This window comes from Haliaeetus albicilla, chromosome 1, assembly GCF_947461875.1.
Source record: "Haliaeetus albicilla chromosome 1, bHalAlb1.1, whole genome shotgun sequence".
Taxonomy (NCBI): Eukaryota; Metazoa; Chordata; class Aves; order Accipitriformes; family Accipitridae; genus Haliaeetus; species Haliaeetus albicilla.
The window spans coordinates 16,874,715-16,901,709 of record NC_091483.1 but is presented as its reverse complement, the minus strand read 5'-3'; the positions used below and the strand labels follow the sequence as shown (position 1 = coordinate 16,901,709).

The following is a 26,995-nucleotide window of genomic DNA, read 5'->3' as shown; positions in this document are numbered from 1 at the left end:
AGATAGTAACCACTAGAGGCCCTGTGTCCTAGTTTAACCTTGCAGAAGCCAGTTTAAAGTAGGAGTGATTTCAGTCGAGTACATAAAATTTTGGAAACCTCCTGACACTCTTGTGGCAGGTTTTCTGATATGGGTACGATTATTACAACAAATATTGTAGGTCCTCTGAGTTAAATGCAAAACCAAGAACTGCTTCTTGGACACTTGTGTGCATTTCTGTTAGCGCCCTGGATTATTAGCAGGACACACTGCAGGTCTTGACAACTTCACGTATGTGTTCAGTTTAGGGCGAGTTCTGAACTGATGTGACAACTTCCTGAGGTGCCTGTATACTCTTTTTGTCATATCTTATGCACTGATAATTCAATTGACAATGACCTTCAAGTATAGGATGCAATGCTGATGTACCTGAGAACATAACTGATAAGAAAGTACTTGAGGGATGATAAATAGTGCGGTGCACGTTAATAAATGCTACTTCTTGTGCACATGGAGCTTATATAACTAAAAAATAAGAGCCTTGTCCAGGGATACTCCTGCATGTAGTAAAACTCTTCCAAGAACTAGGAAATCTGAGAAGTGGAAACAGTGATAGAAATGGTGGCATCCATAGCATTAACATACACAGGTTGTCTTTTTCTGAACCACGCACTTTGCCAATGACAGGGAATGCAGCCTTAATAGAAAATGCCCTATCTTTTGCCTCAGTATAAATAGGCATCTTGGGGCATGCAGGATACTGTCGCATGTCCCTGGGCATCTCCCATCCCCCTTCAGAGCTGGTAAATGACATTCACTACTCCTTTCTTGGAAATGTGCAAAAAGGATTTCCATAGATAGTCTTTGGAGATTTCCTGTTTTCTCATGTGTGTAATAGGTTGGGTCAAGCAACAAAGAAGAGGGAGGAAAGAATAGGATTTAATTTTATATGGAGTCTCCCGTCATCACCGTTGGAAAAAAAAAATGGATGAAAAGAGAAATTATGCATAACAGGTGATGTCAGTGTTAAATTAAATTAAGATCATATGTTTTTATGCAGCAGCTAGACACCTTCAGTTATGGGAGGGGTCGTGATAATAAATTACATTCCAAACAAATGTTAACAAATTGCTTGTGTGCATGAATAATTAGTCATAAAAATAACAACATTATCTACAGTATTTTAAGCCAATATAGTTTAAATGTATAACCTATTATTTACTCACTTTTTGGGCGCCTGAATTGTACTAAGAAAAGTTGTCATAGTCACAGTTTAAAGACAGAAAAATAATATTAAGTTGTATTTTAGCGTATCATTCTAAAACACTATGAATGCAAAGGATACTGTCTTAAGGTACTGGTTATCAGAAATTCATAAAAGCACAGCTCCTTAAAATCTTTTAAATTACGGATAAGGAAATTTATCTTGTGAATCAGGTAATACTTTTTTGGTGTTTGCAAAGTGTCAAAATACAGGGATTTAAATGCAAGCTATATCATTTTAATTTGTAATTATTGAATAGTTTCAAACAGCTATAAGTAATGATCAAAAACCTAGTCCCATTACAGCTAATTAATGAAGAAATATACAAGTGGGAAAACTTTAATTTTGTGTTTCATAAGCACACAGAGACTGGAAAAAAAAAAAGTGGAAATTCTTAGCATTGTATTTATTGGGTTTTATTCTCCTGTTTCACAGAATTTGAAGACCTCTGTAAAAATCTTCACAGCACTTTGTGATTCTGCTGGCCTAGGCAGAGCATATGCAGCTATAGCCAAGATCCTGGTAAGGTAGGTTAGCACATCCTTGTCTGACTGTCAGTGCAAGTTCATTCAACTGTGAAAGACTTAAATTGTTAGAGGTCTGTCGCTTCCCATTACTGACTGCTTAAATTTTAAGCAGTGCCCTTCTTGCAGGAAGTGACCCTTTCATTGAAAGTTATTTTAAACTGGTACACATTTTTTAAAGTGTATGATCCAAGCTTTTCTTTACCTGTAAACTATAAGAAGCCCTTTTTTCCCCACATTTGGGGGGCTTTTTTTTTTTTCCCCACAAGTTTGGGAGGGACCTTACTGGAAAATAGAAATCCAGGCATATTTTCCAGGTTGAAAAAGACAGAAAATCTTGAAGAATGTAACAAGCTTCAGTAGGTGTCTTAGTGTAATCTTTTCTGAACTGTAAGTTTCCATTTATTGCACTCACTTCTTCTGTGGAGGCATTTCTGGTTTGTGCATGTGTAACTAGATATAAATTTGTTGCAAATAAGATGCTTGTCTTCGATGTTTTCGTTTCAGCGTCTGGCATTAAAATCATCTTCCAGGTGAATTAGTTTGAAACTACTTCAACTTCTTACACAAATAATTTTGACATAAAGTAGTCTAATGCAATTATCATATGAAGTAGGAAAAAAAGAGATTAAAGTGATGGTTGTGGCTTATCCTTGATTCATCCTATGTTTAGGGACTTCAGTGCATATGATGCATGATGTAGGTTGGCAAATTGTTTATGGAGGAGGACTTGTCACCAGGTTTATTTCAGTGAGTGGAGCAAATTCTCCTGTTTGAGTTAGATCCCTTGTCTCTTGGCCTTTCAGAGCATACAGGGACAGCCACAATCACAGTTCTCTTCAGCTCTCTCATACATAATTCATGGCTACTCATATTCTGAGCATCCTAAATAAGCACATGGGATAAGATGTTCAAAAAGCCACGGAACAGACTTAGAATACCAGGTTCCATTTTCAAAACTGTCTTAAGCCTAACTGACAAAGATGTAGTTGCTAGGACACCAGCTGTTACAATGAGTGACTTTGCAATGGGTGCAAAGGTATCTGAGTTCTCAGCATTCATTGGTTCCTTGTATTCACAAAAAGCAGCAGTGTGCGTAGAGGGTGACCTAAGATAGCCAAGAGGACATTCCTAGAAAACCATGTATATTCATTTCCTCTCTCTGTGATTTAAGCATCCTGTAATGAGAGCGCATATATTTATTTACTCAGAAGTTACAGATTTGGAGATCCATCTGAAGTCAGGTTGCTAAACCCTTCATCTGAAAGACCATGCCAGTGCAAATTCTTTTCTTAAAAGCAGAGCTCTTAAAAGGAGTGGCTAGTGATTTTCTTCTGCGCCAAATCTGTACTCCACACCTTCTGGGAGCATTCTCTAGCTATCTGGGAATGGACAGTCTCACTGCTTTCCAGTTGTTGCAGTTTGAAAAAGAGGAAAACCAGTAGGTAAGGAGAAATGAGAGGGGAAGCTAAGAACAATTTACTATTTAAGGCATTCTCCTAGGAGAGGAACATTCTGATTGATTCAAGTGAAGGAAGAACTCACTCTCATGTCTAGGATCAGGGATTTAACTGATAATCTATTGCACAGGTGAAGACACAACTGTAAACCTTTCCTCTGGAAAATGGCTGCTGTGGTATTTTTTATGGGTTCATCTGGTAGTTATGCCCTGAGAACATTAGCCAAATTAAACACCTTACATATGGGCCTGCTTTGAAGAGCTTTAGGTGCATGATAGGCACAAACTGCTCAGCCCTGTAAAATATCATGATGATTCTCAGCACCTTTCAGCCATTTCAGAACCTTTTATGTAGAAAGGTCTGGGCACCTATGAATCATAGAATAGTTTGGGTTGGAAGGGACCTTTAAGGATCATCTAGTCCAACCCCCCCTGCAATGAGCAGGGACATCTTCAACTAGATCAGGTTGCTCAGAGCCCCATCCAACCTGACCTTGAATGTTTCCAGGGATGGGACATCTACCACCAATCTGGGGAACCTGTTCCTGTGTTTCACCACCCTCATTGTAAAAAATTTTTTTTCCTTATATCTAGTCTAAATCTACCCTCTTTTAGTTTAAAACCGTTACCCCTTGTCCCATCACAACAGGCCCTGCTAAAATGTTTGTCCCCATTTTTCTTATAAGCCCCCTTTAACTACTGAAAGGCTGCAATAAGGTGTCCCTGGAGCCTTCTCTTCTCCAGGCTGAAGAGGTGTTCCATCTCTCTGATCATTTTTGTGGCCATCCTCTGGACCCGCTCCAACAGGTCCATGTCTTTCCTGTGCTGAGGGGTCCAGAGCTGGACGCAGTACTCCAGGTGGGGTCTCACCAGAGCAGGGCAGAGGGGCAGAATCACTTCCTTCAACCTTCTGGCCACGCTTCTTTTGATGCAGCCCGGGATATGGTTGGCTTTCTGGGCTGTGAGCCCACACTGCTGGCTCATGTCCAGCTTTTCATCCACCAGTACCCCCAAGTCTTTCTCCACAGGGCTGCTCTCAATCCCTTCATTCCCCAGCCTGTATTGATACTGGGGGTTGCCCTGTCCCCAGTGCAGGACTTTGCACTTAGCCTTGTTGAACCTCATGAGGTTCACATGGGCCCACTTCTCAAGCTTGTCCAGGTCTGTGTGGATGTCATCCTGTCCCTCAGGTATGTCAACCACACCACTCAGCTTGGTGTTGTCTGCAAATTTGCTGAGGTTGCACTTGATCCCACTGTCTATGTCACTGATGAATATACTAAACAGTACTGGTCCCAGTACGGACCCCTGAGGGACACCACTTGTCACTGATCTCCATCTGGACATTGAGCCATTGACCACTATCCTCTGGATGCGACCACCCAATCATTTCCTCATCCACCGAACAGTCCACCCATCAAATCCATATCTCTCCAATTTAGGGAGAAGGATGTTGTGGGGGACTGTGTCAAAGGCCTTACAGAATTCCAGATGGACAACACCTGTAGCTCTTCCCTTGTCCACTGACATAGTCACTCCGTCATAGAAGGCCACGAGGTTGCTCAGGCAGAACTTGCCCTTGGTGAAGCCATGCTGGCTGTCTCAAATTACCTCCCTGTCCTCCATGTGCCTTAGCATAGCTTTTAGGAGGATCTGTTCCATGATCTTCGCAGGCATAGAGGTGAGGCTGACGGGTTGGTAGTTCCCAGGCTCTTCCTTTCTACCCTTTTTAAAAATGGGTGCAATGTTTCCCTTGTTCCAGTCACCAGGGACTTCACCTGACTGCCATGACTTTTCAAATATGGAGAGTGGCTTCGCAACTACATCAGCCAGTTCCCTCAGGACTCTGGGATGCATCTTGTCAGGTCCCATAGACATGTATGTTCAGGTTCCTCAGGGGGTCATGAACCTGATCTTCTCTTACAGTGGGAGGGGCTTTGCTTCCCCCAGTCCCCATCTTGTGGTCCATCCACTCGAGAGGTGTGGGAAGAGAGGTTGCCAGTGAAGACTGAGGCAAAAGATTTGTTGAGTACCTCAGCCTTCTCCTTGTCCATTGTTACCGGTTTGCCAGTCTTGTTCATTGGGGGGATACGCTTTCTTTGACCTTTCTTTGCTGGATCACATACCTGTAGAAGCCCTTCCTTATTATTATTCTTTGAGTCCCGCGAGTTCAGCTCCAGCTGCGCCTCGGCCTTCCTGACCCCATCCCTACACAACTGGGCAGCGTCCCTATACTCTTCCCAGGATACCTGTCCCTGCTTCCACTGCCTGTGCATTTCCTTCTTGCCTTTTAGTTTGACCAGCAGGTCTCCACTCAGCCACACTGGTCTCTTGCCTTCCTTTCCTGATTTCTTACACCTGGGATTGAGAGCTCTTGCACACTATGGAAAGTGTCCTTAAAGATCTGTCAGCTCTGTTCTGCTTCCTTGTCCCTGAGGGCAGTTTCCCACAGGGTCCTGTTGACTGACTCCTTGAAGAGCTGGAAGTTTGCTTTCCTAAAATTCAGGGTCCTGACCGTACTCTTCACCTGACCCATATCCCTCAAGACTGCAAACTCCACGAGAGCATGGTCACTGCAGCCCAGGCTGCCTCCAATCTTGATGTCGCCAATTAGCTCATGTGCACTGATGACCAACAGGTCCAGCATTGCATCCCCCTCTGGTAGGGCTGTCTATTACCTGGCTTAAGAAGTTATCCTCAATGCATTCCAGGAGTCTTCTGGATTGCCTACAGCTCACCATGCTACTTTTCCAGCAGATGTTGGGGTGTTTGAAGTGCCCCAGCAGGACGAGAGCCTGCGAGCACGATGCCTCCTGTAGCTGGAGTAAGAAGGCTTTGTCAATAGGCTCCCCTTGATCAGACGGCCTGCTTCCCTTTGTGGCCTTGGTCTCTAATTCTTACCCACAAGCTTTCAACCTGCTTGTGGCTATTCTTCAGAGACAGCTCTTCACACTGTCTACATTTCCCCTTCCTCACCTGCCCCTTCTGAACAGCGTGTAGCCATCGATAGCTGCACTCCAGTCATGGGATTTGTCCCACCAGGTTTCGGTAATGGCAAGTAGAGTTGAGTCACAACTGAATTCTGACAGAATGCAAAAATTCAAAGCATCACAGTTCTGGATTTATGCTCCAAAACCTTAAAAAAGTCTCAGTTAAGATACATAAATATGTTTGTTTATGTGGGCCTTACATCTTCTTGAATGCTTGAACTCAATGACTGAGGATCATAGAGACTTGGGAAGTTTTCATCTAGTGTCTTCATGGGGAAATTTCATAAGGAGGTCTCACAGATGGGGAGATGCCATTCCATAAAACCCATTTATTCATTGTTTTAAGTAGAAATGGATAAATTCCATGATTACTTTTGCTTCATAACAAGCAGCAAAAATAGCTCAGTACAGTATCTCTGACAGGAGAAAATAGCATAAGCAACATTTGAATTGGGTGTTGAGGCAGCTGGCCAAAGCAAGGCTGCTTTCGATTATCTTTGAAAGGTTGTGGCAACTAGGGGAGGTTCCTGAGGACAGGAAGGTTGCAGGCGTCACTTCTGTCTTCAAGAGAGAGGATCCAGGAAACTTCAGGCTGGTCAGCCTCACCTCAGTCCCTGAGAAGGTGATGGAATGAATAATCCTGGAAGCAATTTCCAAACATGTTAAGGACAAGAGGGTGATTGGATTTAAGACAGGGAAATTCATGCTTCACCAACCTGATAGCCTTCTAGGATAAGATGACTGGCTTGGGGGATGAAGGAAAAGCAGTGGATGTGGTTTCTCACAGTTTTAGCAAGGCTTCTGACACCGTCTCCCATAACAGCTTCACACACAAGCTGATAAAATATGGCTGAGATCAATACACAGTGAGGTAGACTGGAAACTAGCTTAGCTACTGGCCTCAAAGGGTAGTAAGCAACAGCATGAAGTCCAGTGGGAAGCCAACCGCTATCGGTGCACTCAGGGATCAATACTGGCACCAATGCTGATTAATATCTTCATTAACGACCCGGACGCTGTGACTAAGCGTACCCGCAGCGTGTTGGCAGGCAGTACAAAATTGAGGGCGAGTGGTTGACGCACCAGGTAGGTGGCTGTGCTGCCATTCAGAGGGACCTCGGCAGGCTGGAGAATTGGGCCGATGGCAGTCTCATGAAGTTCAGGAAAGGGAAATGCAAAGTCCTGCACCTGGGGAGGGATAACCCCAGGCAGCAGCCTCGGCTGCAGGCTGACGGGATGGAAAGGAGCTTGGCAGAGAAGGACCTGGGTTTCCTGGCGGACAACAAGTTGCCCATGAGACAGCGATGCACGCTCATGGCCAAGGCGACCAGCGGGATCCTGGGCCGCATTAGGCAGAGCATTACGAGCAGGTCGAGGGGAGTGATCCTTTGCCTCTACTCAGCGCTGGTGAGGTCCCCCCGGGAGCGCTGTGTCCCATTCTGGGCTCCCCAGTACAAGAGAGGGAGGGACACAGTGGAGCGAGTCCAGCAAAGGGCTGCAAAGAAGACTAAGGGACTGGGAGCGCCCGTCCTAGGAGAGGAGGCCGAGGGAGCTGGGAGACCACAGAAGAGAAGGCTCAGCACGGATTTCATCAACATGTACAAATTCCTGATGGGAGGGTGTAAAGAAGAGGGAGCCAGGCTCTTCTCAGTGGTGCTCAGTGACAGGACAAGAGGCAATGGGCACAAACTGAAATAGATGGGATTCCATTTAAACACATAAAGAAGAAAAAAATTACTGTGAGGGTGAATGCTGGAACAGGTTGTGGAGGCTCCATCTTTCAAAAGTCACTCAGAACTCTGCTGGACACAGGCCTCCTCTAGCTGACCCTGCTCTGAGCAAGGCAGATGAAGATTATCTCAAGAGATCCCTTCCAACCTTAACTATACTGTGATTCTTTGGTCTTTGTCTTAAGAAGTTCTTCTAGATAAATTCCCTTTTTCCATGTAATGCTCTCTAATAGAATGCTTTCTGTAACCCAGTATAATGGATATTTTAGACAAACCTACTTTTCAAAATTCAAGAATGGCATTTTTCATGAACAAAATTACGCTCGTCCAGTTCTACTGGTTCTTCCTTGGAGGAGGAAAGGGCATAGAAAAATGGTTTGAAAAGCCAATGTAAAAAGAGACATTAAAAAAAAAGCATTGTAAGTTTCTGTTTACTCTCATACCAAACTTTTGGATATTTACTTGTCTGATGTATAGCAAACAAGCAAATTTCTGGCAAGCCTGTTCAGAAAATATTGGATAAATGCATGAATATTACTGTTGGTGACAGAATCTCCATACTCAGCTTGGTCACTTTTTCTTTACTTCTATTTTTACCTGATCTAGGATAGACTTGTGCAAATGATTTTAAATTTGATGGATAATGTCTTTACAAAGAAAAGATGACTGTTTCTCTAAAATAATGCATTATAACCATAACATCTGTGAGAATTTGCACTGATTGCCTTGTGACATGTTGGTCAAAGTGGCTGAGCCCTCCCTAATTGCTCAGAACTTGTCTACAGCTTTGGAATTTTTTGTGAAATCTTTGCTGCAGATGTTTCCACAGACCATGGGACACTGCAAATCTCTATCATGTGTGTTTAGGTATGTCATTTTCCAGGGAAAAATCTGACATAATGGCATCGTGTTCTCGACTTATTCTGTCAGTGTCCACCATGGTAATGACTTCTTGTGAACACATGATTTATACATCCAATTCAATCACATGAGCAATCCTATAAAAGGTGCATATTTTCATAAAAGTCTAATAGGGGTAAAAATCTCATAGGGCATTTTAGCATGAAACTGGAAAATGAGTTGCTGTAGATATGTAATCTCTTCTGCTGAAGTCATCATAACTGTTCTGTGGGATCATGAATGACTATATCTTTAGGAAATTACACTTTATGCATTTAGGAAGGTGATGTCTAAGGAGATAGAAAGTATATGGCTATATAAAATAACATGTAGATTTTTGAAGGAACTATAAAATATTAGCCCTTTGAGTAGGAAAGACCTGTTTATCATGTTATCAGGTCTTATGCAGGATAAAGTGTTTCAGTAATCCTTCTAGCATACTTTAAATATCTCAAGCTGTAGTGCTTTTAAAAGTACTTCCCTTGAAAAATTATTAAACTGTACCAACCGATTGCTAGTTGGCATAAGTGAAGTTCTAACAGTGAGAAACATCTTTCTGATATGTATCAAATTGATTTCTGTTTGCTTGAAAGAGGTTATATGCCCTAGCAATTTTCATATTTTCTATATATGGAGCATAGGTTTTTATGTGAAATATAAAAAATGGCCAAAAATACATCAAAACATTTCTATTAATTCATGAAATTAAGAAAACCTTTTTACATTTTCTCCTGTCACTGATTCCATTTGCTTTATTACTTTCAGCCTCTAGCCCACAAACTTGGTGGCACAATCAACAAACCCCTTAGTGGCTGTTTCATCTCTGCTCTATTTGATTTCTCCACTCTGAGTAAATGATTAAGTTTTCATGCATTGGTTCAACCAAAATCTATGTTCACTCAACCACATCCTTTATTGATTACTTCTACTGCAAACAGTAGGCCAAGTGTGATATACATAATTGGACAGTTGTCAGGGGATGTGGGTGTTAACAGTCCTGTTTTCCCAGTTGGAAACTGGAATCACCTTGATACACAAATATTCTGCACTGTTTCATTCTCATTCCTTGGACCGAGGAGTCCTTTTCCTCAGAATATATGTTTTTAACTCTCAAAGGTCTGGTTGAATGGATTTAATGATTATACCATATAATATGGTCTTCAAGTTGCACCTGTGCACTGCATATAGAAAACTAGAAAAACTGGAATTAATATTTGTCTAACACTTTAACCTTGTCCTTTAACTTATATAAATCATATGTTGTATTTCTGTGGGGAAACATTTGATTTTCTCTTCTTAGGAAAAAAAAAAAGGTTTAAAAAATGTGTTTCTAATTCTAAAATTTAGAAGCCTTTTGACATTTGGCAAATGTTTACAGTACAGTATATTTAATATTCTCATGATATTAAAATACTTAAATTAGGAAACTTTAGTAAATCCAACTCTGCTTACTGACAACTAAGCTTTACAGCAGCATATACTTGAACATTTCAAGCATGTTAGTTTGCAGTGTTTTGGCATCATTGTCTAGCAATCTAGCTCATCTCAGTCACATACAGATAATCTCTGCAATATTGTAAATTTGGAGCCATGCTTTGCTGTGTTTCCTGTTCCATGGCAGGTTCTACCCTGTTATAATTACTCTGATAGCACAAGACAGGGAATCGCAGACTTACACCAGATTTTGAAAGCATATATCCCTAATATGGTTTAAAATAAAAACCATAATGTAAATAAACCCCAGTCAGTCATTTGCTGCAGGAGTATAACTTGAAGGTGTTTTAAAATGGTGAGAAAATAAATCACAATTCTTTATCACTGACAGGAACTTCTGTTTCTGTGAATTTCTTAATTAAGACTGGATTTTCTGTCTTGCTTGGTGGCTTGACATTTAGCATGCTACACTCCTACATCAGTGACTCAAGTTCATGGCTAATATTGAGGTCAGCTGCAGTAACACTTCAGCCTTAAAGGGAAAAAGAGCGCAGTGCCTTACTCACAAGCAAACCCAGATGTCTATCTTATATCTTGTAATCATACTGCAGAGATCTTATATTGTGAATATGACCGGCTTTATTAAAAAAAGGAAATCTGCAAATGTTATTGCCAAAGTGCATTAGCCAATTTTCAACTTAGATTCAGCTGTGACCTCAGGTTGCTCTGATCTCACTGGGATTTGGGGGTGACACCTGCAATCCACAGTTTATAGCTTTGCCTGTGTGACTTCAGCAACCTTTGATCCACCCAGCCAAAGTGCAGTATTACATTCAGGGAAAGGCTGTCATCCCCAGAACTGAGAGACAGCAGCGTTACAGAGATGCTGCTGCACCACCAGGGTTCTAGAGCAAGAAATGGCAGCTCTGAATGACAGGAGCAGAAAAAGTCTTACTGAAAAACTAGCCTTCTTACCTCCTTCCCCTGTTTTGTCAGGATGTGAGGTCCAGCTCTATTGAAGTTGTTATCAGCTGCTCAGTAGAAAAAATATTAAAATAATGGAAACTCCAAAACCCCTGTAAAATCATCACCTGCATTTTCATTCTTGGCCTTAAAATATGGCACAATATTCTGAAGAAGAATTTTGTTTTATTTTGCTCAAAGGATCCAGTTCTGCATGGACTCGTCTCATTGGTCTCAGCACAGGTAGTGTCTAGACAACCGTTTTGGAAATAAAGTCCAGTCATGGATGAGTCATCACAAAGTAAAGTTACTTCAGAGCAGGGGGATAGATCTTCAGCATTTGGAGAAGCCATATAAGTGAATATTTAATTTTGTCCCTGTCCTTTGCTTCAGTCAGGGAAAAGTGGCTGAATCGATTAAGTACTTGGGAGAGTTTATGAAGACTGCTGAGAATGCTCATCTAAGCCAAAGCCTGGTGGATGCATGTGTATTACTTGGGAATATTTACAATGAAAGAGTAAGTACTGGTTGTAGTAATGATGTCAAACAATTGGGTTTAATGCATTGTAAAGATCTGGTTTTGCATATGAGATGACCCAGAAGGATTTGATCCAGATGTTGTACCTTACAAGAGTTACCAAAGGAGAAGATACTGTGTGACTGAATAAAATGTGCCTTAAGTTTTTGGGAAAGGTGAAAATTTCACACCGTATTTAAAACATAGGGCTTTGTTCTAGAATGGGTGAGTAAAAACTCCAAATTCAGATCATGACAGACTTTCAGTGTTGTGAAAAGTCTGCATCCAAATCACCATGGGGGCCATATATGCCCATAAAGAGTCATCAGTTAATGCAAATGAAATTTTACACTGAAATTCGTGCTTTTTTAAAATGAATGTATACTATATGGCATGCTAACAAGCAGTTTTTAATCTTAGCTTGATTTCTTGTCTACATTCTCTCAGCCAAATTTATGAAATGGGTGCTAGCAGCAAAGAGTTTGGCAAAAGGTCTGTGTTGGTAGTGGAAGGGCTTTCTCTTCTATATGCCTCCATCCAGCCTGATGGCTTTGATTTGGCCTGTTTAAATCAATAGATAGGCAGTGATGGACAATATTAACCTAGAGGTAACTAAGAAACTCCCTTTATCGTAGTTTCTAAGGTCTTTTGAAGTGCTTCTTTCTGACCCATGTGCCAGTCTCTGAATTGTTCCTCTGGGGTGGAGCCTGCAAAGGCAGCAGTTCTGTTGGCTGCCTGTCTGGGTAGCGGTTTCCATGCTTACTCTGTCCCTTACCGCATCTAGACATGCAACACTTGCACTTGGTTTTTGAAATCAGAAGGGTTGAAAACATTACTGCACAAGTGAAAGATTCATGTTGAGCCCTTTAACACCTATTTTAGAGCTGAAATACTGCATGAAATTATTTAGATACAATAAGTAATAAAAATAATTCGTTCTGCAGACAGGACAATGTGGAAATTAGGAAACACTTTCACTATGAACAAAATAAAAATAGAAATACTCTTTCAAAATCACTCTTTCTAACTTCTGTTGCCTGCTTCCCTTTTCTATGTGTAATATATTGAACAGGCTGCTTGCCACTTTTCATTTACACTACCCCCAAATGCCTTTTCTTTTTTTCTGGATTCCTCTTACAGAGAACACCCACTACCAAAGTTGCTGGCCTGTTTTTGTTTCATAAGCAGTAGAAAAATTTCTTACTCTGTAATCTCTAAATTAGCCTGAGAGTTTTCTATTTACATATGTTCTTAGCATAAATGCCGAATTTCCTGTTGAAAACTAGGTATTAAAGTCTTTGAGAACTTGCTGAAGTAACTTTAAAATGGATCTGAAACTCAGAAGAGAGTAGGGTAATGTGACACTGTGTTTAATTATTCTACTCCAAATCTGAAAAATAATTCACCAAATTCTCTTTAACTACTTTTATATTTCACTGCTGCTGCCACCATTGCTAATAATCAATTCTATGAGAACTGATATTTTAAAAATTAACGTCTTTTTGCTTATTCTCTGAACTGTCTTTCTCAGTTCAGAATTTGCTGCCTTGGACTGGGGTACTGGTGTAGAAGGGAAGAAATGTAGTGACTTAATCTTATTAACTTACATAAATTATGTAATTTAAACATACAAAAAAAAAAATCTCTTAAAGTTTTCTAATTCCCTATTTTCTATACCATTCATTTTTTCTTCAAGGGCAGCAATGTTTACCAAAACTGAGTCTAAATTAACATTTCCTCTCTTGGACCACTGCCTGCTTGGTGTCATTGCCAGTATTCTCTAAGTTAAGCCATTATGAGGGTATTTTTATTCAATTCTACTTCCCTCAGTGATACAATTTGCAGTAGTACTGTCCTTCTCATCAAATTAAAGATATCTCTATTTATATCTGGATCTATCCTTGGGGACCTTTAGTAAACCAGGGATATAATTTTTACTGTTCTTCCCAAAGTGACTTTGACCAAATTCACTTTGCTCTGTCCACACTGTTGCTGTATCTTTACAGTTCTGTCATCTCACTATTCCATCACCATCACTGTCTTTCTTTAATGCTGTACACCCAGTTCCTGCTTTCTAGACATGATTGTTTTATCCACGTTTCTTGTTTCCTGAAATGCCTGGGTTTATGTTATGCAGGACTGTTAGGTCTAATTTCTCCCAGTTTGTTAAGCAGTTTGCTTACTTAATATGCAAACTCTGATGGAGTTAGCATGACACACTGTCATTTCTGATTTCACTTTTCTCAAGTTTCTTAGTCTGATTTGCTGCATTCCTCTAACTAATTGCATCAGTTAACCTATTATAGTTCTCGTGAGTATTGTAGGTAGATGTTTCTGCTTTTTATCTGTTATCCTACTGCTTATCATTCTTTATTCATTGCTGTGTCCTCATAGGCCTAATTCTGCTCTCCTGCTGTATTAAACGAAGCCTGAAGACTACCTGAATGTCTATTACTCTTTTCTCCTTTTTTAATTACAGGCACATTTTAGCAGTTATACAAATTTTGATCCAGAAAGTGGTATTAAGTGCAACAGGTATCAACTGGAGTCTCTCCTGCTGGTCTCTGTACTCTGTGCAGAAAGGAATTTCAATCTTACTAAATCAAGCTGAGAGGGAAAGGATAAGACAGCTCTGAAAATGTTTTCAGTCAGGAATTTTGTGCCATCAGGGCAGCAGAATACTGCACCAATGGGAGAAATGGAAGGCATCTTCCAGGGAGCAGGCAGACTATAGTTAGTGTTAATGACAGACATATTGAAACTGCCACAAGAAGTTTGTCTAGCTCTGACAACAGCCAGAACTACTTCCTTCAGAGTAAGGTAAAGGATGAACAGTTCCATAATGGCTTGCTCCCAGGAAGACCTTTTTTTGCCTTGTTTTGTTTGTTGGGGGTTTTTTTTTTCCACACAAGGATGTCCAAATTTGTTCTTAGTAGGGTTGTGATCAAGATTGTCACGATAAATGATCTGTTAAGAGGAGAGAGCCATCTGTAATTATTTTTAAATTTCTTGCTCTTGAGTTATATTCAATTCATCCCTATTCTATTGTAGTTGGTAGCAATTTTCAGTGTATTCCTGGTTTATATTTGCTGTTAGGCATACATTTACTTTGTCCAGTTTTATTAATATACTGTTTATTTACATAGATTGTATCCACTCTGGCTTTCTCCACTGCATTCTTGATGCATCCTAATGTTTTGTTTAATCTTACTAGGTATTAGAGCTGTTTTGCATTTAGGAGAAGCCACTGCAGAGCTGCCCATGTTATTTCAAGTCCACCTGCCTGAGCCCGAGATAATGAGAACCCACTAAAAGTTACAAATAGTTCAGGCAGTATGAATTACCTCTCATTTTCTAAAGAATTAATTTCATTTGCTATCACATAACCACTCAGGTAGTATTATTAGGCCCCTTTGAAATTCCTCAAAGCCTTGCAAAAACCTTCCTTTTTTACCTTTTTCAACAATCTTGGCAAAACTGTAGTCTGATTCTTTTTCTATAATAATTAAACATTAGACAATACGGATACTAGAGATAAAGTTATTGCATGCTGCCACTTATAATGCCAACACAAAATGTACTACCTTTCAAGCCTGAATTATGCTACCTAGTTTTAATGACAAATGTAATTTATTTCCCAGCAATTCAATCTCTTTGTCTTTAGATTTCTTCAAATCTTTTCTTTTTAGGTCTGGTGGTACGCTACTTTTTTCTGTTTAGGTCTGGTGGTATGCTACTTTTTAAATTAGAAGCTTGCTTCTGCAACTCTTCTTTTGACTCCATCTCTGATGGTAACTCAAAGTAGCTTCATGGCAAAGAAGAAACATGCAAAAGATGAAGAAATATACTAAGAAATATTTTAGATTTTCAGCAGTATCCTTCAGCCTATCATGATTTCCCCTAGTTTTCTCTTTATTCATCTTTGGTCAAGAAGTTGAGGAGTTCTCTTTCTATATCTCACATAAAAAGTAGTTCTTGTTATACTTTTTTAAATTCCTCTTAATGTATTATCCGCTGTAGTTTATACTCCTTTTTACTGGACTCATGAATGTTGGATTTCTGTATTTAGCAGGATAAAGAGATAAATCATTTGGGGTTTCTATTTAGCAACACTTGGCTTATATTTCTCCTACTGTTTCTCTTTTTGTTTTTAGGAATATCCCTGGGTTTTGGTATACCACTTCTTCACCCATAAACCTGTGGGTTTTAATTTCTCTTATTTTCTGTGCTTTAGGTCCATCATTTCATTATCCTCTTTTTTCCATTTGTAAGATTCCTTTTCTAAAATTTAGTATCACAATAGTATATTAGGACCTTTCCTCCCATGGAGATGTTAAACTTAATGAAACAATAGTGATAATTTCTAAAAAATGGCCTGGCTGGAATCAGTATTAATACTTAGTATTGATATACTTAGGTTTGTTTGTTCAAAATACTACACAGACAACCAAAAAATAATTCCATTCCTGAGAAAGATATGAGCGGTGTTATCTGGATTTTAGAGGTTAGGAAACAGCAAGGGAGAGTGGTTTGCTTAATACCGTGGTATGAGTCATTCTGTGGGCTGGCCTCTCAGCTGCAACATCTCTGAGGTGCCAGAAGAGCAGGCTCTAATGTCAAGGTAAAATACAGGTGACTACAAGTAGTTTTTACAATGCTTTTCTTTTTTTCTGTTCTTTGCTAGGGCAACTATAATGAAGCTTTTGAATATTTCAGTCAGGCTTCTGAGGCAGCAAAAACTTTAAATAATTTGCCCTTAGTGGATGAAACAAAGACTTATTATGGCATTGCAAAGGCTCATAAACTGATGGTGGCATTTAACAGCCATATAGAAGCAGAGGATCCCGTCAGCCTCAAGTACCTGCTGGCATGGAAGGAGAACAGAAGTGACATGTGCACTGACCCTCTTACAGTCGGTAAGACATTGGTTATGAAACACATTAGTGCTGTATTGTCCTCAATGGCTAAGTCGTTTTTCTTGTAGAGTTTTATTAAATTATTTCCTGGGTTTAATCCTTGTACTGAATGGAGGTTAGATTTACTCCTTTGTGTGCTTATTTTAAAGGCTGAATTAAATAGGTTTAAATACAACATAGCAGGGAGAAAGAGATAGTAGTAGTTGCTATGGATGGTAACATACTTTTTTCAGTGCTGTTTTCAAATACATCACAGTTAAGGGCAGACAGTAATGTATTAATTTAGCCAAGTATCATTATTTTAATCTTTAAAGAAAAAAAAAATAATAATCTTCATTTGCAGTCAGTTTTTCAAGTGCATCCAAAAATAAGTTCCCTGTTACTAAAAGTAAGAAGTGATTTCTGCTTGACATAGTGGACATAGTTCTGAATTCAGAAGAACATGCTGGTTTATTTTTGGCATCCTTACACTTGACATTGGAGGGGAAGAAAAAAGAAAGCAACTTATGATTTCTTCACTGTGTTTTCTTGTCTCAGATAAAGAGTAGAGGACGACTTTGTGTAGAGTAGACCTCTTTCTTCATGGGTTAAATTTTCTTTACTTTTTTTCCCCTGTACTATACGTTAATACAAGACAAACTGAATCATGCATTATCTCCAAGTATTAATAGTATTAATCTGTATTGTACTGGCAAAGGAAAAGGGGTAAGTCTACTCCACCTTAAAACTTTCCTCTCTGCATTCCTGTGCAGACTGTGAATCTGGAGTACAGTGGAACTAAATGACAGCTGGGGCAAAGTCATAACATGGAACTTCAGAGTTACTGTGTGCAAATTCCCTCAGTTATCTTACTCTCAAAGACAAAGAACTGCTTGTCTGCTGTTTTCTTGTGTATCTTTTCCTTTCATAGAATTGGAACAATTAAGTATGGCTTCAATTGTGAATTTTGTATATAAAATAAGTGGTTAATAGCCTTGTAATTGAAGATGTTGGCAGTTTAACAGGAGCCAGGATACCAGAGGCAACACTGGAAGCAACTGAGAATTGTGGAATGAGGACATTCATTGGCATGCTGAACAGATAACAAATTAGATAGCACTCTGTTTAGGGTTCCAGTGATGGTAACAGGGCAGCTCTTCCTCAATGAGGATGGGTTTCTTTTCCAGTGACTATATATATTTATGATTTTTGCCTCAATAAGTGAATATCCAGCACTCTACAGATTTTGATGGTTCGCAGAGTTAAGTGGGTGCTTGTCTCCTGCAAGGGATAGTAGGTTTCTAGACCTGTAGTGAGGATGCCAAGAATTCCAACAGGGATGGGCGAAGAAGAATCCAATGTCAAGCAATTTTATATGCATTTCGTATGAGGATCATTAGCTGTAGCTGATGTAAATAGGAAGCCAATAAAAATCAACAATGGCAACAGCAAAAAAAACCAGGAGCCTCAAAGAGATAGGATGATCTTGGTATTTTCAACTTGTATTTTACATCTTGCACCTAAAGAGGTGTCCTGTTCAACTTTTATACATCACTTTTTCCAGCCAGCTGTGAAACTTATTTATATCCTGAAATTATATGTGCCCCTTTAAGCTCAAGCTTCATGATCCTCTTTAACAGTACTTCAGGGATAAAAAGAGTATGATTAGAATAGCCCTTTATGTCCTGGCAAGCACAGTACCAGTAACAAGTTTTGCCTGCTGAGATTCTCATCCTTCTGTATTTCTGCCTAGTTTACCCTCTGTTACTTTTGGTATTACAGTTTTCATTTTAGTTCCAGTTAACTCCAGGAACCCTGTGGCTACTGCATATTTAGCAGCTCTTCCAGTTCAATATCATTCTTCTCATTAGTGCTCCAAGCTTGCTCTCATGATACCCAGATTACATCCAGGAAAACATAGTGTCACACTGTCAGCACAATCTGTAACGTTCTTCATGTGGTGCGTGCCAAATCTCTCGTACTGGCATTACATTTTTAATATCTTTGTCTGGCAAAACATGACCTGGCACCAATTCAATATTAGGATTCACCAGCTTTGAGTTTCAGGTACAGCCTTTATCCTACCTTCCAGGAGAATTCCTGTGCATCGTATGATGAACTCATCACTTTGGAAATTCCTGCTGTGATAATAGGACAGTATTTCTAGCTCTTTCAAACAGCTCAACATCGATAATCTACTAGATTTTTCTCAGTCTTTTTGAGGATAAAACAGCTAAAGACAAGACACAATAGTAGTTCTTAATCCGCAGGGGAATTTAATGAAAGGAAGAAGGAAGGTAGTGAGTTTTTATTTCTAACTGTTCTGACTGAATAATTTTTCTGTGACAAAAAAATAAGAGTAGTTTCTGTATTCTTAGGCAAAAGAAATACTTAGGCTAGTGGAGGAACAATGACATTTAAATTCAAGTACAGCCATATACCTTATGTCTTTCAACCGAGGCTTATTTTCTAAATCAATCATTTCAATAACCAGGCAGGAAGAACCATTAATTACTCAATTTACCTCAACATTTATTAATAAAAAGGATGTTTTGACCAAAGTTGTCATGGACAAAAGGGATGGGGTTGTCACAAAACAGTGTTTATAAATACAAAGGAGAATGTCTTTCTGTCTGCTGCATTTGACTCAGTCACCTGACTTCACTTACAAGAGAGTTATTTATGCCATTGTGAGATGCCACTGCAAGACCAAATACGTTTTTATTGATCTTTTTATGTTTAGTCAAATGTATAAAAAAATAAATTATCAGCAGAATCAGTAGGCAAAAAGGCTTGTGACTCCATGGTAAAGCCTAAAAAGGAACCCACAGCATGACTAACATTGTCATTGAAAATATTTCACAGATCTTTCAATAAATAATCTTCTGACTTGCTGCCTTCTAGAAGAGAGAAGAATAATTAAAGGTGGTGAAGGCAGGAAAATTTTGGATCAGATTTTGGATATTGATTACTTGAAATGCTGACCAGGAATTGTGTTTTCTGTGAATCTGGCAACTCTCAGCCCAGGTCACTGCATCTGGGAGGGCTGTGCCTCAGCAAGAGACCTTGGATGCTTGAAATCATCTGAACGCTTTTAAGAGTAGACATAAAATGTGTTGTTTTCCTCATACTAGAAAGTCTTCAGCTGTTTTCTTGAGAAATGTTTTGTGCTTTTGACCACAATTTAAATTTACATTTCTTGACTTCGGAGATCTTTGCAAAATTGAGACTTTTTACCATAGGTTTTCTGTGTTTGTTTTGTTGGGGGTTTTTTATAGCAGCTACAAATTCCCCAGAAATGATTGTCTTACCCATATCATCAATTGCGAAGTCTTGTGATCAATGGAATTATCTTGTACCATCAACTTCAGCATGATCAGAACTTTTTCTAGCATTCCACACCTGAGCAGCCTTCAACGTAATTTAAAATGCATGCACCAGCTAAAACTATAGCTTGGAAAATACAGTCCAATGAGCTTTTGTTCTTACTCTCGAATATGTAGTTCCTCAGTATTCTTTCTCCAGCTTCCTCTCATAGATGTATGGAAGGGTACATTCCACAATGTGAACGTGTCCTTTTTCTTGTGTAAAAAGTTAAATTGTCATCATAGCAATTCGCAGTTTTAAAAGCTCTTTGAGATGTTTTATAGTCATGTGGTGGGTTGACCCTGGCTGAACGCCAGGTGCCCACCAAAGCCACTCTATCACTCCCCTCCTCAGCTGGACAAGGAAGAGAAAATATAACAAAGGGCTCATGGGTCGAGATAAGGACGGGAGAGATCACTCAACAATTACTGTCACGGGCAAAACAGACTCAACTTGGGGGAAATTAACTCAATTTATTACCAATCAACAAGAGTAGGGTAATGAGAAATAAACCCAAATCTCAGAACACCTTCCCTCCACCCCTCCCTTCTTCCCGGGCACAACTTCAGCCCCAGATTCTCTACCAATCCCCGCCCACCCCGGGGCAGGGGGATGGGGAATGCAGTTTACGGTCAGTTTATCACACATTATTTCTGCCGCTTCATCCTCCTCAGGGGCAGGACTCTTCACACTCTTCCCCTGCTCCAGCGTGGGGTCCCTCCCATGGGAGACAGTCCTCCACGAACTTCTCCAACGTGGGTCTTTCCCACGGGCCGCAGTTCTTCATAAACTGCTCCAGTGTGGGTCCCTTCCACGGGCTGCAGTCCTTCAGGCACAGACTGCTCCAGCGTGGGTCCCCTGCGGGGTCACAAGTCCTGCCAGAAAACCTACTCTACCGTGGGCTCCTCTCTCCACAGATCTGCAGGTCCTGCCAGGAGCCTGCTCCAGCGTGGGCTTCCCACAGGGTCACAGCCTCCTTCAGGCATCCCCCTGCTCCAGCGTGGGGTCCTCCCTGGGCTGCAGGTGGAGATCTGCTCCACCATGGACCTCCATGGACTGCAGGGGGACAGCCTGCCTCACCATGGTCTTCACCACGGGCTGCAGGGGAACCTCTGCTCCGGTGCCTGGAGCACCTCCTCCCCCTCCTTCTTCACTGATCTGGGGGTCTGCAGGGCTCTTTCTCTTACATGTTCTCACTCCTCTCTCCAGCTGCCATTTCTGTCTGTCCCAGCAACTTTTTTTTCCTTCTTAAATCTGTTATCCCAGAGGCACTACCACCATCGCTGAAGGGCTCAGCCTTGGCCAGTGGTGGGTCCATCTTGGAGCCGGCTGGCATTGGCTCTGTCGGACATAGGGGAAGCTTCTAGCAGCTTCTCACAGAAGCCACCTCTGTAAACCCCCCCTCCCGCTACCAAAATCTTGCCATACAAAGCCAATACAAATCATTTTTCTGTAAAAGATGCAGCTAGCACAAAATTGTTAGTGTGTTGAAGAATAGAGATCTTACCAGGTGCATTTTAGATTGAGCTTGTGTGTGACTTTGTCATTCATTAATAAAAGGATTATCCCTAAAGAATGGTAAGTTGGAAGTGAGATATGAGATCAAAGATTACACTAAATGAATTCTGTTAACGTTTCTCTACTGTAACTTACCACAGCCGTGTAATTTATGGGCCATTTTGGTGATAGTGTCCAACAGTAGAACAGTCTGCTTCATAATGTGATAAACTGCTTTTTTACTGTCTCTTCTTTCTGAAGTACACTAATTCCAGGAAAACTTCTAAAATTACAAATCTTGTCTTTCCTCCATTAATAAATTATCTTAGTTATCTCAAATGCATGCTAAATAAAACTGTTATGCCATGGCACTGTACCCAAAATACTTGACTGTACTTCAGCAAATCAAAACCAATCTTCATCAGGAACATGCATTATAAATTACACTTTGCCCAGTAAATGTTCATCGGTGGTAGCAGATTTTTTGATCTGAGAACATTTAAGAGAAAGAAAAGATATGGTGCACTGATCAAAACTACAAAAATAGCAAGTCTTTGTACCTTACACAGATATACATCCATAAAATAGTTCTTATATGATGTCAGTGGAAAGGTAGAGGCTTGTGTTATCAGGTTGCTTTCGCTGCATGTTTCATATCTAAAGCTCTGTCATAGATTTTGGCATCTCATGATGCTGATGTGGGACCACCTGAGTTGTGCACGTGCATGCACTCCCTCAAAGCCACTGTTTGTGTGTCCTTTATATTGTTTGGCTCATTTATTATTTAATAAGTTCTATTCTGCAGTTAGCACGTACAGAAGGCAAATATATAGGCTTGTAGGGTGTCTGAAATTAGCATGCAGTCTTAATATTTTCTTTTAACATGTTTCTTCTTGAAAGTATATTAGTGAGTTTTGTAACTAACTTGTTGAGTAAAGATAATGAAATGTAAACGCTGTCAGTGACAAAGTAGCTAGACTGAATTTGAACAGGCGAAACTGATTTTCTTCCCAATCGCTGCTGTAAAGAGGATGCGAATGCTTCAGACCCTCATTTTGGGAGGCAGAGAGCATGCCTGTGCCTCCCAATGACCCTCTGGGCCCCTCCTCCCTCTCAGTGGTCTGTTCGCTGTGCAAGAGTCTGGAGATAGGATCTGTAATGGACTCTGCTTCAAGCTCTACATGCTTATGAATTATGTCAATAGCGACTTAAACAGAGTGTTTGTTTATTTTTTTCAGAATATATTGTTTATATGACCAAAAATAATGAGAAATAGAAAGGATTTTAGAGACAGATTTTGGTGTTTTCTCAGAAAATACAACTGAACGTGAAAAAACAGAATTATACACTTGTTCACACTGTTAAATAAGAACTATAATTTTAAATTATGGAAAGGAAGTGTGTGACAGACTCCAAGGCTGTCTGTGTGCCAGAGGTACAAAGGCTCACTTCTTAATAAGCATGTTACGAAAGTTGCTCAAATGCTTCAGTGTCCCCTTCTGAAATTCACAGGATGGCTTCTGCACTTTTTTGTGGGGTTTATCAAATAGAATAATTTGTCTATTTCTGGAAAAACACTGTGGTTAGGAATGCCAAAATACATACATTTAGGAAAGTGATTACCAAAAAAAAAGTTGAAAGGTGGTTCTTTTATCCTTAAAATTTTCTAAACTGGTACTGCCTCTTCTTATTCACATCACTTAGCGTTCATCAGGTGCTGAATTTTAGCTTATCTCACTTTTAATTTTAAAAAACTCAATCATTTTTTTGTACTGCTGTACCTTTGATATTAATGCAAAATACCTTAAGTAAATGTTGAAAAACAAAATGCTTACATATAGATGTTGGAACATCTACATATAGACATGGAACAGGTGTGTTTCAGAAAACTGGCTTATGTGGATGTGGTTCATATATCTTATTTATTATTAATTGGGGTTTGGTTTTTAAGTATTTGATTAAGTCTGCATAGTGACATACTCTGATATTTTTAGAAAGTGAGAGTGATTATTGCTTGGAATCAAGTGTGAAGAGAAGAACTGAGGGTGATGGATGTTTTTTGACACATTGTGATCAGTGCTCAGGCACACCAGATTCTCAATGAAGAGTCTGAGAACGCTGTTTAAACATCTATGTCAGTTTTGCCATGAGTGCAGTAGCTTGTTTTGTTTTCTGCTGATGGCTGAAGTTTGTATGAAAAAACATGACAGGCGAATGCTGATATTCAGTGTTCTTGTCCTTTGTACAAATGCACTATCCAGGTTTTTTTCCTGTGATTTCTTTTTAAATACTGCCTTAAATAGTGGGGAATTGCTAGACAGGATCAGATCTAGGCCAGGTCTGTGGATTGGCAGTACCAGATCTGAGAGGAGGGTTCACAGAATTTTAATGTTTAACCATAGAATAATGAGTTAGGAGAAGTTTCTTCATAGTCTGCCAAGAGTTGGCAGTTCTTGTATGTCTAAGTGGTGTTATAACTTCAAAAAGTTCACTATCATCCTGTCTAATGTGATTGTGAGTGTTCTTGTCATCTACAGTTATATAAAAACCTCTTAACCAGAGGAGAATTTGGATCTCAGCTAGATTTTTCTTCCATCTGATACTTTCTATGGAAATGTCTAAATCATGCCGTGCATTTGCTTTAGACACATCCTGTGCTAAACATTGTTGGCATCCAGCTGTATTTTCTCAGACAAGCTTTCTAGATCAGCAGAAAATGGTTCCCTAAATAAGGTGAATTGTTCTTTCTTGTGGAAGAAAGATGTTGGAAGTGGTGTTCAAACTACAGTATATTGTCAGACCCTTTAGTGTAGCTTTATGCACTGAACTAGTGTAGCTTTGTGCACTGCAGTGTCAGTACTTGTATCGAAAGTGGAGTTTCTTACCAGTTTAAAAAGTGAAAATTCTCAGGGAAGAAGCTCAGTCCTGCTCTGATTCTGTAGGACACTTGACCAGTGCAAAAGAAATTGAAGCTCTTGCCCAACCACATTAGGTCACTTCTGGAGAAATCCTTGATTTGAAGGCACCTAGACCTTTTAGGTTTGCCTGCAGTCCAGAGCATAAGAATGCATTGACAAAGAGAAGAGTCGTAAAGCAGAACAGCTGGCAGCTGCTGTGCTCTGGCAGACCCCTGATGGTTGCAGGGCCAAAGGAGGAATAACCAGTTGGCATACTTTGAAGTGGCCCTAGGGCTCCTCTGCACATGCCCATCATAGGCCCCTTTCCTTTGCTGCATACACGAGCAGAGACGTCTCTGGTGGTTTTATGCTCTTGTTCTCAAAAGGGAAAATTGATCCTCAGAAAGAACCAAAGAGCAGACTTTTATGTTTTTGTTTAATATTGAGAAGGTTGTTGTCATTTAGACTTCATAAAGAACCTTTTATTGGTGCTGTCTGCAAACATGCCAACTGAGAGAGATTGACCTCAGGCCAACATGAAAACAGTTCTCTGCTGCAAACCCTTCCTTACCAAAAGCTCTCCAACAATCTTTGGACACAGAAAATCAAAGCCAAGACAAAGAAACTGTATTCAGTGCATATTTTCTGTAAAAGAACCCTTAGGTCATCTCAGGAGTCACAGTCAGTGTATCAAACACCTTCCTTCTCCTTGGTCTCCCAAGCCAGCTTTCTTTTCTGCATCTTTGAGGGTCTTTTTTCTGAGATGCCTTCCCCTGCCTAGACATATCCTTTTATGTTCCTCTTATGTTTAAGTAACAAATTGCTGTTTTTATTAAGACTCTGTGGTCTGAAGATAGTCAAGATTTAAATAATTTACTTTTAGAATGACCCAATCTATTTTCAAAAGTGAAGTGTCATACTTCCACAGTTAATGTATTTGTGAAACCATATTTCTTTTTCCCAAACATCCACCTCTCTTTTTATTCTTTTCTGTAATCATCAGGAATATTTTGTGATTTTTTTGAACCATTTCTGAAACAGTTATTTTCTTTTTGTTTCTCCTCCTTCCCTGTCTGTTCTGTGCCCTACTTCTCTTTTGTTTTCTCTCCTGTTCTTCACTTTTATATTGCAAATCATTCTCTCTCCCTTTTTGGACCCACATCTCCATTCCAAACCCCAATTTTATGTATGTTTCCCATCAATGTTTAAGGAGCATAAGTCAGTTACCTCTGTACCCAGTAGCTAGCATTTCAATCTATACCTTATTAGGTACATCTTTTGTGCTTGTAGTAGAATCAATAGGGGTTTTTTTAATAGTGGTGGTTTAGTTTTTTCATACTTACCGTTTTGGCACTGTTCTTCGTGCTCTGTGTTTTTTATTATGTTGTGATCAGAGTGTACACTGGAACGAATCACACTTCATATTGAGTATCTTGGTAAGTTGGTTAATAGAAAATTGTGAAGTATCAAAATAGCTTTTAAAGAGATCTTAATCACCTGTGCGAATGGATTGACTAAGTTTAAGTATACAACTAGGTGATTAATTAGCTTAAAGATCCAAATGCATGCTTAAGTAGATGACCATGCCCCTAGGCTCATCCACTTGTTTCTACTCAGTTAAGCATTCAATATTATCTGTAATACAGAGTATTCCCGTTGAAGGGCTCATACAAGTCTTGCCACAGAGCCAAGTAATTATACAGTATTTTCCATAGTGTGTCATACAAGTACATCATTTTGAACATGTAGCTACTATCCTGTAATACTGACATTAATAAGTATCAGACAGAGTAATTGATATGGGGAGGCCAATTTGAAATTGTTCTGAATCAAAGTTGTTTTTCATATTTTTTTTCCATGGTTGCTACAGTGTTTTAATACAGTTCCTTTTCCTAAAAATTCTGGCATATTTTTTCATTTTTGAGATGTAGCTGCTATGGATGTTAGTCAAGCACAGTGTAGCTGGTGTCAGCTCCTGTGGGGTATTAATCTTCTGCAGCAGTTTTTGAAATGGCAACTGCAAGTGCCCAGCACCTCTCATATCTAAACTTTATGCTTATTCATATGCTAATGATAATGTCTGTGAAAGCCAGTACTCAAACCGTGTCTTTTTTGTGAAGGTATATTTCATACTGTCTGATATCTACAGATCACGTGAACATAGACATTGAGCTGTCTGATTGTGTCTACACGGCTCAGCTGGGCAACTAAGTGATAGTATGGTGCATTCAACTCGTTGCTGATATAAAATTGAACCTGAAAAACAGAGGATGAGTATGCCATATAGTAGTCTTGCTCAGCTCATGTTGGGCACCCAAGTAATTTGAGGAATAGGAACTCCAGATCAGTAGCTGGTGTCAAGAAAATCAGAATGTTATAGTTGGTAGGAACCAGGAGGGGAGGGGGGTGTATACTGCACGGTGTTGGTAGTTGTGGGCTGTCCATTGACTTCTTATCCTGGGTGCAGCACTTGCAGCCCTCTGTTTACCTTACACTTTTGTTCTCGTGGTGGAAAATGTCACTTCAGGGTGCTGTAGAGCCCAGCCCTTTGACTCCAGAACCTTTCAATCGCTGAACAGC

The 26,995-nt window shown here is 39.9% G+C and overlaps 1 protein-coding gene across 1 annotated transcript in view; it reads left to right on the top strand.

The window, feature by feature from the left end:
* The window catches only part of TTC29 (tetratricopeptide repeat domain 29), a 278,739-nt gene that overhangs the window by 208,351 nt on the left and 43,393 nt on the right, over positions 1 to 26,995 (top strand). The window contains exons 9-11 of the mRNA XM_069780368.1: positions 1,679 to 1,770; positions 11,637 to 11,760; positions 16,445 to 16,676. Coding sequence (XP_069636469.1) covers positions 1,679 to 1,770; positions 11,637 to 11,760; positions 16,445 to 16,676 — 448 coding nt within the window. The remainder of the gene's footprint in view (positions 1 to 1,678; positions 1,771 to 11,636; positions 11,761 to 16,444; positions 16,677 to 26,995) is intronic.